This window comes from Theropithecus gelada, chromosome 4 (genome assembly GCF_003255815.1).
Source record: "Theropithecus gelada isolate Dixy chromosome 4, Tgel_1.0, whole genome shotgun sequence".
Lineage (NCBI taxonomy): Eukaryota > Metazoa > Chordata > Mammalia > Primates > Cercopithecidae > Theropithecus > Theropithecus gelada.
This window is the reverse complement of record NC_037671.1, coordinates 59,334,776-59,347,361: the sequence shown is the minus strand read 5'-3', so window position 1 is coordinate 59,347,361 and position 12,586 is coordinate 59,334,776. Positions and strand designations below refer to the sequence as shown.

The following is a 12,586-nucleotide window of genomic DNA, read 5'->3' as shown; positions in this document are numbered from 1 at the left end:
TTATGATAAAGAAAAAATTTTTTTCTTTTTCTTTTTTTTTTTATTTGAGACAGAGTCTCTCACCCTTTTGCCCGTGCCGGAGTGCAGTGGCACAATCACAGCTCACCGCAGCCTCAACCTTCCAGGCTCAAGCAGTCCTCCCACCTCAGTCACCTGAGTAGCTGGGACTACAGGCGTGTGCCACCACGCCTGGCTGGTTTTTGTATTTTTTGAAGAGATGGGGTTTTGCCATGTTGCCCAGGCTGGTCTCGAACTCCTGCGCTCAAGCGATTCACCTGCCTTGGCCTCTGAAAGTGCTGGAATTATAGGTGTGAGCCACCGTGCCCAGCACAGTTTCTTAAAATGTAATTACATAATGTTTTTTTTAAAATTTGCGGTTGAGGTAAATATTACAGCTCAAGTAAATATAAGTGTATTTATCAGTATGCTAATGTGATCTCTTCAGTTTTATTTTCCCAGACATTCTGAGAAGGTCTCAGGGTGTCTTTGTCTCTCTCTTTCTGCATTTTGAATAATTCATTTATTATTTGGATTAAAACCTGTTTTTAGGCCAGGCACAGTCACTCACACCTGTAATCCCAGCACTCTGGGAGGCTGAGGCAGGCAGATTGCTGGAGCCCAGGAGTTTGAGACGACCAGCCTGGGCAACATTGGGAGACCCCGTCTCTACAAAAAAACAAATAAACAAACAAACAAAAAACAAAGAATTAGCTGTGCATGATGACGTGCTCCTGTAGTCCTAGTTACTCGAGAGGCTGAGGGGTAAGGGGTCATCTTTTGAGCTTTTTAAAATAAATATTAGAAAGGGCTTTTTGGTCATATATCACCCCCCAGTAATATATAGATATATAGACTATTTTTGGCTCTAGAGTGTCTTAGACAGCCCAGACATATCTTGAGTCTTAGTAGAAAACTTTTATACCAGAGGGATCTGTAAGGAAGCAGTAATGTTAAGAAAACATGCCTTGATTTCAGGAAATCCTCTTGACCCCCAGGATGATTTTCCCTTGTTGCTTACATGCCTGCTTTTATCACCATGCTACCTGAATCAATAGCTAATAATTTATAAAACTGCTTCTTCTAAGAGGTTTCTGCTTATTTTTAGTCTTTGATATTATCAGCCTAAAATGACAGTTGATGGTTAAAATATTGTCAATGGATACAGTATGGGTGGGTAAAATTATGTAGTTAAACAGGGTAAAACTAAGTTTCCCCCACCTCTCTCTCTCTCCCTCTCTCTCTCTCTCTCTCTGTGTGTGTGTGTGTGTGTGTGTGTGTGTGTGTGTGTGTGTGTTACTCTTGGTATTGGCTTTCGAAATTATGTTCCTTAGGATCGCTGGTATTCTACTGAAATAAAATAATACAATTTATTTAAAAAGTGAATCGAATGAGCAAATTATGATTTTTCTCATAAATTTTTCTTAAATCCTTGCTGAAAGAAATTAAGCAAATGACAAATTTTTCTGAAATCTGCACTGAAAGAAATTAAGAAGCAAATTAACAAGAAGAATTTGGCAACAACCTCTAATTTTAGTTTACTATTCTCTCTAGCCTTTATAATGGAATTAAATCAGTATTTTATGGTATTCCAAAAAGAATGTGTATGGTTTTGAGGGTACTTTGACAGTTGAACACATTTGAGAACCACTGTTTTTGGTAAAAATGAAAATAGAGTTTATATGTTGAAAAGTAAAGAAGAGTGGTACAAAGATGAGTTCAACATTTATTCACATAAAAGTTGTTTTGAGTGGATAAAAGTTGCCCCCATTCTGCATGAGATTGTGTTATTAATGTAAATGTAATATGTTAATGTAAGTAACTTGATTGATTGATTGATTTATTGACTGTGAACTTACAGGAGCCCAGGCTTGTGTGCTCGTGTTTTCTACCACAGATAGGGAATCTTTTGAAGCAGTTTCCAGTTGGAGAGAGAAAGTAGTAGCTGAAGTGGGAGATATACCAACTGTACTTGTACAAAACAAGATTGATCTCTTGGATGATTCTTGTATAAAGAAGTAAGACGGCTACTTTTGGGGGAGGAGGGACAGTAATTCTATAAACTTAAGACATTTTAATTTTTGCATAGTTTTACAGGATCTAGGAAAAATTCTATACTTTCATTTTGAAGGCTTTAATTACTTAAATATTTTAATTTACTTAAAATTTCTATGAGCTATTCTGTGTGATTGGTTTGGCTTAAAAAATTCATTCTGATTCCTAAGTAGAGAAAATTAAAGGAATAAAATTTGAAGGCTCTTTTAGAATTTCTTGTCTTTGCACAAGAAATCTAATTCTTCATGTTAAGTCAAACCTTAATATACTAAGAATGTTAAGAAAAGCATCCCTAGATTTTGTAATATCCAGAATAAGTAGCTATTCTTGTTGATGAATTTTAATTAAGGGTTCAGATTCATATTGTTTTGTATATTCAGAACTCTTATGCTCAAATTTGTGAGCAGATTTCTGTTTATAAATATTTACTCATTGCATTATTAATATTTTTGCTAGCTTTGAAAATCTTTGCTTGGTTTTTACCTTTTTTTAAAGTCTTCTTATGTTAGTTATCTGTTGCTGTATAACAAATTAACCCAAAACTTAGTATCTTAAAACAACAGACATCTATTACATCACAGTTTCTGTAGGTCAGGAATTTGGGAGTGGCTTAGCTGGTGGTTTTTCATGAAGCTGCAATCGAGATGTTGGCTAGGCCTCTTCTCACAGAAAGGCTTCACTGGTGCTGGACCATCCATTTCTATGATGGCTTATTCACTTGGCAGGAAGCCTTAGTTCCTTGTCAGATGGGCCTCTCCTGTTCTCACAACACGGCGGCTGTTTCTGCCAGAGTGGGTGATCCAAGAGAGAGCAAGACAGAAGCCCAGTGTTTCTTATGGCCCAGTCTTAGAAGTCACATACTGTCCCTTGTATGTTAGTGGACACCCAGACCAACCTTGATTACAGTGTCGGAGGAGACTACCCAAGGGGCTGAAGACCAGAAGCCAGGGGAATAGCGGGAGCCTATGGGGTATGTTTACAACTCTCTAATGACATTAATATCAGGAGTCCACAACCAGGACTCCTGATAAAACTAAAATTAGGAGTACAATTTGGAGATACAGTCATTAATATAGTGACTTCGGATTTAGGCAGCAAAATTGTTTCATGGCCAGTAAGAATAAAATAAGTAATTCACTATAAGATTTTTAGAGTTTAACTACAGGTGTTCTTAGGAGGCGAGAAAATTAATTCAAATATTATATAAAGAAAAGTGGTATTTTCTTATTTTAGGGCTAGAGATTAATGACTTTATAGAAAAGTCTTCTGTGTACACATACGGTATAATAGTTGGTGTTTATTTCTCAAGAGTAGTGAAGACTAAAATCATTTCAGGCACTAAGTGAAAACATAGCTTTCAACTGATTTTACTTAATTGGGCATTGATATCAAGCTCCTTTAAAAAGAAATATGAAAATTTTCTAAAAGATCTGATCCCCCTTCCCTGCCAAACTGTATTCAGTACATGTAATTAAAAGTGATTTAAAAAACAAGCTATCAGAAGGCACCTTTGTAAAGTATTTTTTTTTAATTGATGTGCAGTGAGGAAGCTGAGGCACTGGCAAAAAGGTTAAAGTTAAGGTTCTACAGAACATCAGTGAAAGAAGATCTAAATGTGAATGAAGGTAAATTACCTTTTAAGGATACATATTGCAAAAATAATTTTATTCTTGCACTTTTAAAATTGTGTTGTTTAGAAATTATATTTATAATGAGAACAGGTTTTTTTGTCACCTAACATTAAGTAGAATTTAAAGGCATTCTACTTTTTTTCATTAGTGCTTAATTATTTACTAATGCCCTTGAATACTTTTTATCCTGGTGAGGTTTTCCATTTTATTATTATCTTTGAAAAATGTAAGCTATGTATGTAGAGTATATGCAGTGTATGTAGAGTATATGCATATGTGGTTTTGATGCCTACCTGTTAAAAATAACTCAGTTGTTTTAGAACTCCACGGTAGTCGATATTCCACTAGGTAGTTACAATGACTTTAATTTGTTTAATAGTATTTCCTAGTTTAAGAAAGTGAAATTAGAGAAAGATGATCAGTTAGGTTTTTCTCATTCTAGAATTGCCAATTATTTAGACTGCAACTAGGTATTCTCTTGGATGTCTGTTTTGGATACTTTTCTTCACATAAAGAAAGTAGACATCTTTTCAAGACTGAGTCTGTTTAGTGTTGTTTAATATTAATCACTATTCAGATACTTAGAAGAGCCAATCACTACAAGTATTATTTCACTCATTTACTAATAAAATACCATTACACATTTGTTAATGTTATCATTGTACTCAGATACTGCCCAAATAATTTTTAAAAGTTGAATTTTTAACTAGATTGTATGCTCCTAATTCTAACTTTAAATTTGTTTAGCAAGTATAAATATTATAAATGATGTGAAATAACAGATTTACATGCATAAATCATTGACCTGGTTCTGGATGTTTTCTTTTTATTCTAGTTTTTAAGTATTTGGCTGAAAAATACCTTCAGAAACTCAAACAACAAATAGCTGAGGATCCAGAGCTAATGCATGCAAGTTGTAACAAAATTGGTAAGCACCTAGGACATTTTAGCCCATGTTTACTTGGTAAGGTTGTTTTCCATTCATTATTATTATATTTACTTTAAAAAATGCATATAACATGCTAATTTCTTTCAGAAATGTGATTTAAAAGTGATTATTAGACTGATAACTCTGATTATTAAACTGATAAGTGTCAGGTCTCTTGTTAAAAGGTATATTGCGTTCATGGGGGTTTTTTTTGCCATTGAATTTTATAAATCCATTTGATAGATTAAACACAGCAGAGATAAAGACTTTTTGTAAAGATCTGTCCTGTATATAAAGGAGCTTTATAACACTTATTCTTCTGAATCTATACTTATACCGGCTCTTACCTTTTCCTTTTCTTACCATCTTGCTTACTACCCATTACTAATTTTGCTTTTTCTTATGTTAAATGCTAGCTAAACTTTAGCATTCCCTGAAGAACAAGTGTGTTGTATTCTCTTACACAATAACTGCCTGACCATGTCTCTCTTCTTGCTTTGGATTCCAGGAAAATGAGAGCCAAAGTTGCTGGTTCTAAATCTTTTGTATAGTCTCTTAAGGAATTCATATCTGTATTCTGTCCCCCTTCAGTACATACATAGAAACAAACACATTATTTTCTAGACCTGTTTTAACTTAGATTTTTCCTGGATTCTGGCCTTTTTTTTTTTTTTCCCTTCTGACTTCGCCATTTTCATTGCAAAATTTCTTGCCATCAGAGACCTTAAATGCTTTGTGAACACAGGACACTTACAGTAAGCCTCTACCTGGTGTGGTCTCCTTGGCCCCACTCTTGTCTTCTTCATATCTACTGATTAATGCTTTATCTAATAAGACTTATTGTGGAACAAAGTAAATGCAGATTCTCTTCATTCCAACATTTAAAGATGGTTTTGCCCTTCCTTCTGTGCAGCCTCCTGCCACACCATTATATATATGTACCCCATTTACTGGTTCTCTCAGAGGTCTCGATCTTTTCTGAGTATGCCCCATGCTTTCTTGCTTCTTCACTTTTGGTCATTTTTTTTTCTTCTATTGAGAATGACCTTTTCCCCATCTTCTGTCGAAGGAACACTTCATTCCTCAAGGCCTTTCTAGAAAGTTCTCAATTGTGTATCTGCCTGCCTGAAGAACACACAGCCTCCATACTTTTTCTTTCTTTCTTTTTTTTTTTAATTAAAGAAACACACTCTCACTGTGTTGCCCAGGCTGGTTTTGAACTCCTGGGTTCAAGTGATCCTTCTGCCTCGGCTTCCCAAAGTGTTGGGATTATAGGTGTGAGCCACTGCCCAGCCTCCATCTTCTAAAAGAATAGACATCTAAGTCCAGGGCATTGCCAAGTGCCCAGTTCTACCTTCTTCATGTAGTTTTTCCTTTCTTATGTATCAGATGCAATCTGTCCTTCCTTTGAACCTTCTGTAAGATTTTGTCTCTTTTATGACACTTAACACATAATTTCATATGGTATTACTTGTTTACTGTCTTGTCTTATTACATTGTAAACTTCTTGTAGGTGAGAATTGGTCTTAGTCACCTTTGTATCCCTGACAGTATCTTTGGCCCAGAATTTTGTGTGTCATGGATGCTAAATCATTCATAAATTGGAGATTTCATTTTGTGAATACCACAGTTCAAAATGGAAACTATAAAGTTCTTTATCTTTTAGCTACTCATCACTTTTATCTGTGGGCCACTTTTTTACTGTTTTAGCACAAGCAGGAAAAACCTATCTTACTAGTATTAACACAGAATCTCACAAATAGCTGGGTGTGGTTGCTCATGCCTATAATCCCAGCTATTTGGGAGGTTGAAGCAGGAGGACTGCTTGAGGCCAAGAGTTTGAGACCAGCTTAGACAACATAGCAATATCCTCTCTCTTAAAAAAAAGGAAAAATTAGCTGATGGCACATTCCCGTGCCTGTAGTCCCAGTTACCCAGGAGGCTGAGGCAAGACTGCTGGAGCCCAGGAGTTGAAGGGTGCAATGAGCTATGATTGCACCACTGCACTCCAGCCTGGTGACAGAGCAAGACCCCGTCTCTTAAATTAAAACACACACACCCCTCACAAATACTGTTGTTACTGTTGTTAACTAAAAGTTAGGTATTCTTGAGGAAGTGATGTGAAGTTAATAAGTTATTAAAATTATCGCATTTGCCGGGCGCAGTGGCTTACGCCTGTAATCCTAGCACACCTGTAATCCCAGACGGGTGGATTGCCTGAGCTCAGTAGTTTGAGACCAGCCTAGGCAACATAGTGAAACCCTGTTTCTACTATAAAATACAAAAAATTAGCCGGGCGTGACGGCGGACGACTGTAGTCCCAGCTACTCGGGAGGCTGAGGCCAGAATCACTTGAGTCCGAGAGGCGGAAGTTGCAGTGAGCTGAAATCACGCGACTGCACTCCAGCCTGGCGACAGAGCGAGACTCTGTCTCCAAAAAATAAATAAATAAAATTATTGTATTTACTGATTTCAAATGTCAAAGATAAATTGTTAGTCAAAAGATGCAGAACATTGTGTAGAATATGCCACAACTTAGGTAGAAAAGAGAATATATATGCATTTTAGCTTATATATGCATAAATTGTATCTGGAGGGATAAGTAGGAAGAGTAATAACATGCGTACCTTAGGGGAGGAAAACTGGCAAGGGGTGAAAATCTGGGTGAAAAAGAGCCCTAATGTGACCGCTTTTATAGCCTTGGAACTTTGTACCATGTGTATTAGCTATTAAAACTAAAACAAAAGCTTTCAAATCATAAATCTGTGTCCATTGATGTATGAATGGATAAGCAAAATGTAGTATATACATGCGATGGAATATTATTCACCGTTAAAAAGGAGGGAAATGCTTCAGGTTCTAACGTCGGATGAACCTTGAAGACATTATGCTAAATGAAATAAGTCAGTCACAAAAAGACACTATTATTCCATTTATATAACGTAGAGTAGTTAAAATCATAAGAGATAGAAGATAGAAGGGTGGTTGCTAAGGTCTGCAGGGAGGGGAAATGGGAGTTACTGTTTAATGGGTATGGAGTTTCAGTTTTAAAGATGAAGAATTATGGAGATGGACAGGGGTGATCGTTCCACAACATTACAGATGTATTTAATACCACTGAACCGTATGCCTAAAAATGGTTAAGATGGTAAATTTGGTTGGATTTTACTGCAATTGTAAAGATACTGTAAATACTTGAAAATATTACTTTTACTAACAAGCTGGATGCAACAGGTAACTCTGAGGCGTGTCAGTGGCAATCACTGTTTTCCTTCAATTTATACAGGTGTGTTTAATACATCTGGTGGAAGTCACTCGGGTCAGAATTCAAGTACCCTCAATGGTGGAGATGTCATCAATCTTAGACCCAACAAACAAAGGACCAAGAAAAACAGAAATCCTTTTAGCAGCTGTAGCATACCCTAAGATGCTTTGGGAGGAAAATAATTGAATTACATTGTGCAGTTCATTAAGAAACCCATCCAGCTGTCATGGTATGTTACAAGGTTTTCAGCAGACTGCACCTAATGGCTCCCTGAAAGTGACAGACTTAAATATTGCTCTGCAGTGCTTTTCAGAGTGTAGAGTGAGACCTCTGGTGGAAAAATTATTGCCCTGTGGACTCCTTTAATTTTTTTTACATTAGACGAAGCTTCTCCTATTTTTAAACGAATGCTATAAGAAATTTCAAACACAGGTTTTGCTGAATTTTAAATGCTGGAAAACATAAATGAAATGCCTAAATATATTGTTACAGATTTTAATACTATGGATCAAGGAAGGATAGCATTCTTTTCCTGAAATTGATCATCTAGCTTTTCTGCGAAATAATATTGAATCTGAATACTTTCACAAAATAATACTGAAAGGTAAACCCTAAATCTTGCCAGCCTGCATTAGTATTTCGGCATTGGTACTTGTGCAATATCTGTGTAATGTAGAATGTGAGTTGTGCATGCAGATGTCTGGTACTGGAGTAAGCTGAAGGTATGTGCAGTATTTAAGAAAATGTACATTCTAATTCACTTATAAAACCATTTACATATTGTGTATATGTTTTTATTTTCAAATGAGAAACTCTAGACATATATTTTGCAAAATGAGCTTGGGTTTAAAAAGCGCTTTGTGCCAAAAATACCATACCTAATTTTTATAGTGCTTTACTATCAGAATTTATAGTTTATTATATCTTTTAAAAGCAGTAAGCAGTTTCCGTCTGACAGCATAGATAAAAGAGGAGTATAGGAATTTGAATGCTAGAGCATCTCCCAGGTGAGCCTTATTGCAAAATCTTTTTGGTATAGTCACCCATAAGCATGGTGAGCTCCTGCTGTCATAAGGTCAGCCAAAGCCCCTTAAGAAGGTACACAGCACATCTGCAATCATTCAGGAGGTCCTGTGAAGTGTGGTGATGCATCTAACACCTTTTGCTGCTCACTGAGAACCCAGCTTTGAACTTACAAGATTATACTAACCATTTTTAAAGTGCACAAAAATATTATTATTAGTCTTAACTAAAATTACAGATTTTATAATGCCCTGCAACTCTAAACCATCCTTTTGTTTACACATTTTTGTATGGTATTTTAAGATTATCACTTCAAAATTTCTATAACCTTCAGTTTGTATAGCACTTTCTCAGGAGCTGTCAGTCCCACATACAAAATCATTTCTTTTACAAAATGATTTAACATGGAATCATGTGTCAGAGCATAAATTTTGTCACTTGGGACAGTAGCTTTCCAGCTAAGATAATTGCGTGAACTCTGTGAAAACTGATTATCACTCATCAATGGCTTTATTTTTAACCTATAAATAACCCCTTTCAATATACCTGGTTTTTACAGCATTTCAAAATATGTAAAAATAACTTTTCTTGGAAAATGTGTCATGAAGTCATTTTTCATTATTTGTACTAAAAAATGTTTTATGTAACGCCTTTCGTGTTTTCTCTTGTTTTTTGTGTTTTAAGTCTTCCATCTGCACTCTCCTCGTCCTCCTAATGTTGAGAAAATCAAATTTCCTGGGTGTGTCCTTGTTAAGTGATGAAAAGTAAATGTTCTCTTTGCCATTTTAGATTGAAAAATAAAAAAACTAAAAAGAGTAAATTTCGCTTTTCATTATATTGAAATGATCTGGCATTATCTATTTCACAGTAATATAAAATGTTTATTCTTATGTCACCAGTTGTCACCACTCCCATTGCTGACAATGACATAGGCTTTGGGGGCAAAACTCAGTTCCTAACAGTGGATACTGCTAATGAGTCATCTTTTCTACTCTCTTCAAATTGTCTCTAATTTTTGCAGAAAATAATATTTTACAGTAAATAGTCTTTTGGTCTTTATTGGCAGAAAAATCACTTGTTATATGTGTTCTAGTTGTTTTTCATATTAGTTGTGTGGCTAAAGGCATGTTACCTATATTTAAAAAAGTAATCTCTGAGGAAAGTTGCAGTTCCTGTAATATTTGCAATATAATTTTATGTACTTAGTTTTATCTTTTTTAAAATAAGAACTGAAGAGAGATCTTTGTTACATATTTGAATTTTTAATTTGCACTGCCGTATTTTAAAACTAACCATAATTAGTCATTTAAAATAATTAAGTAGTCCTGAAAGTCAGCCATATGTTAATTTCTCAATTAAATCAATTCTTAAAGCTTTCAAAAATGGACATTTTTTTCCAAGACCCTTCATTCTCTTAAATAACTTTAATTATTTTATGAAACCATGTATACTGAAGAAAAACTTTTCCAAGATTGCAGGTGATTGTGCATTTGTGCTCTGATCTACTTTTTTAACATTACGGCTAATCTTTTGCATAGACACATTGCTGTGGAATAATTGCCGTATTTCCAAGTTCCTCAGGTTTCCCTTTCCTTTTCCAGTCTCTATGAATTAAATAGTATACAGAATAACCCACATAAGGCAATATAGTTAAATAAAACCAGGTTAAATGATTTCCTTTGTATCTGCCCAAAGTTGATAGCACACATGTATTTTTTCAAAATAAAGCTAAAACTACCAAAAAGAGGATGAAAGCTTTCCTCATTATGGAGTGAAGTTTTAGGTGGTTGCTTTAGAAGTTGGCAGTGCAGTGCTCAGAAAGAACTCTCAACATGTACTCCTTGGACCTGTGAGTTTTAGGAAATTGGACCTTTTCTGAAGATCTTAGAATAGGGAGTTGGCCTTAGGACCTAGTGTCCCAACTTAGTGTTGGACCCTTTTAAGATACTGTTAATTATTAGCATCCTTTTCAAAACCTTTGGAATAGTTACTGGTAACCTGATAAAATGTTCCCATTAATCTGTCATTAGTCTGTCTGTTTCTCTGAAAACAAAATTAACTGATGAGGTGAAAGCTTGTTCCACGTGGCACCTACCTAATGAACAGGACTTACTCAGTTTTAACTGTTAAGAATGTCATGTGTACTATTGTCACTCCTTACGTTTTCAGCTATAAAACATGTAAGTCTATCATCATACAGATGAATTCATTTGCTAACAAAATATTTAAAACCGGCAGTAGACTCTGAAATATTCAATCATAAAACTCCTGGCTAACTGTATGATTTGGCTATAATAATCTTCATTAGGTGGTACTTCTTTTCATCTCTCTCTCAAAATATCTACAGTAGGATGTTAGTAAATGGTCTTTTAAAAATAAAAAATTTGGGATAAAAGGAAAACTGAATTCCTTCTATATTTTTGTTACTAATAAATAATGCTTTTGTAAATTTGAATGGAAAACCACTTGTATGGATTGCTATTTGGTTGCAGTTATACTCTGGAGCTTAATTTAAAACACACTACTCAATAAAAATTTCATGAAGGATGAATTCCAATAATCAAAAAATAAATGCATTTCAAAGCTAAAATTTTGTGTGATATGTATGATTGTATCAACAGTGTGGAACTAAATAGTAAAATATATAATGCAACTTCTTTAAAGATCAAAGCAACCTAAAATTATTTCATATTTCAGATACTCTGCCAATAGTTAATAACCTCATTATATTGAAAGCAGTGCTAACAAGAAATGGCAGGAGGGCTACCCTAAAATTGTTTATTATATGCTGGGAATGGTATGGAATTGAGATAGGGCAAAACATACTCTATATGCACTTACAGTCTATATAAAAGACAATAGTTTAAATGAGGGTAAAAATGTGACTCAGGAGATTGATCATCATTTGAAAATAAATTATACTACCATTCTTATAAATAAAAATACATGTTAAGAATCAACACATTGGCCAGGCGTGGTGGCTCATGCCTGTAATCCCTGCACTTTGGGAGGCTAAGGCAGGCGGATCACAAGGTCAGGAGTTCGAGACCAGCCTGGCTAATATGGTGAAACCGTGTCTCTACTAAAAATACAAAAATTTAGCCAGGCATGGTGGCGTGCGCCTGTAGTCCCATCTACTTGGGAGGCTGAGGCAGGAGAATCGCTTGAACCTGGGAGGTGGAGGTTGCAGTGAGCTGAGATCGTGCCACTGCACTCCAGCCTGGGCAACAGAGCAAGACTCTGTTTCAAAAAAAACAAAAAGAAACCTCATGAAGTAAACGAAAGAAACTATAGAAACTGCCTCCCTAGAATGTATTCGACACTAAACGTCTACAAAATGTTTGTTCCCTTTCCTTCACAGTCTCTTTTCTCTAACTCATACTGCACAGTGTTCCTTGCTACAGTGGATATGTCTTCTACTTGTCAGATAGCCTGGGTGACAGAGTGAGACTCAAACAAAACAAAACAAAACAAAAACTGGAGATTCCCTGCCCTTTAGATGTGGCTCTAGGTACAGAATGCTGGAGACACTGCAAACGAGGGACCCCAAGCAGCTTGGAAATGTGGATCATAGCTCTTCAAGTCTGTGATCAGAAATTAATGACCTCCAAAAAAAAACTCCATTGCAAAAAAAATGGGAAAAACAATGCTAAGAATACCAAGGTCAAGGAGGCAGAACCAGAATAA

At 35.5% G+C, this 12,586-nt stretch overlaps 1 protein-coding gene across 6 annotated transcripts in view; it reads left to right on the top strand.

The window, feature by feature from the left end:
* The window catches only part of RAB23 (RAB23, member RAS oncogene family), a 34,988-nt gene extending 23,499 nt beyond the window's left edge, over positions 1–11,489 (top strand). For all 6 annotated transcript variants that reach the window (XM_025382487.1, XM_025382483.1, XM_025382484.1 and 3 more), the window contains exons 4-7: positions 1,859–2,015; positions 3,595–3,677; positions 4,519–4,611; positions 7,898–11,489. In XM_025382487.1, coding sequence (XP_025238272.1) covers positions 1,859–2,015; positions 3,595–3,677; positions 4,519–4,611; positions 7,898–8,037 — 473 coding nt within the window. In that variant the 3' untranslated portion in view covers positions 8,038–11,489. The remainder of the gene's footprint in view (positions 1–1,858; positions 2,016–3,594; positions 3,678–4,518; positions 4,612–7,897) is intronic.
* The last annotated feature ends 1,097 nt before the right edge of the window (positions 11,490–12,586 follow it).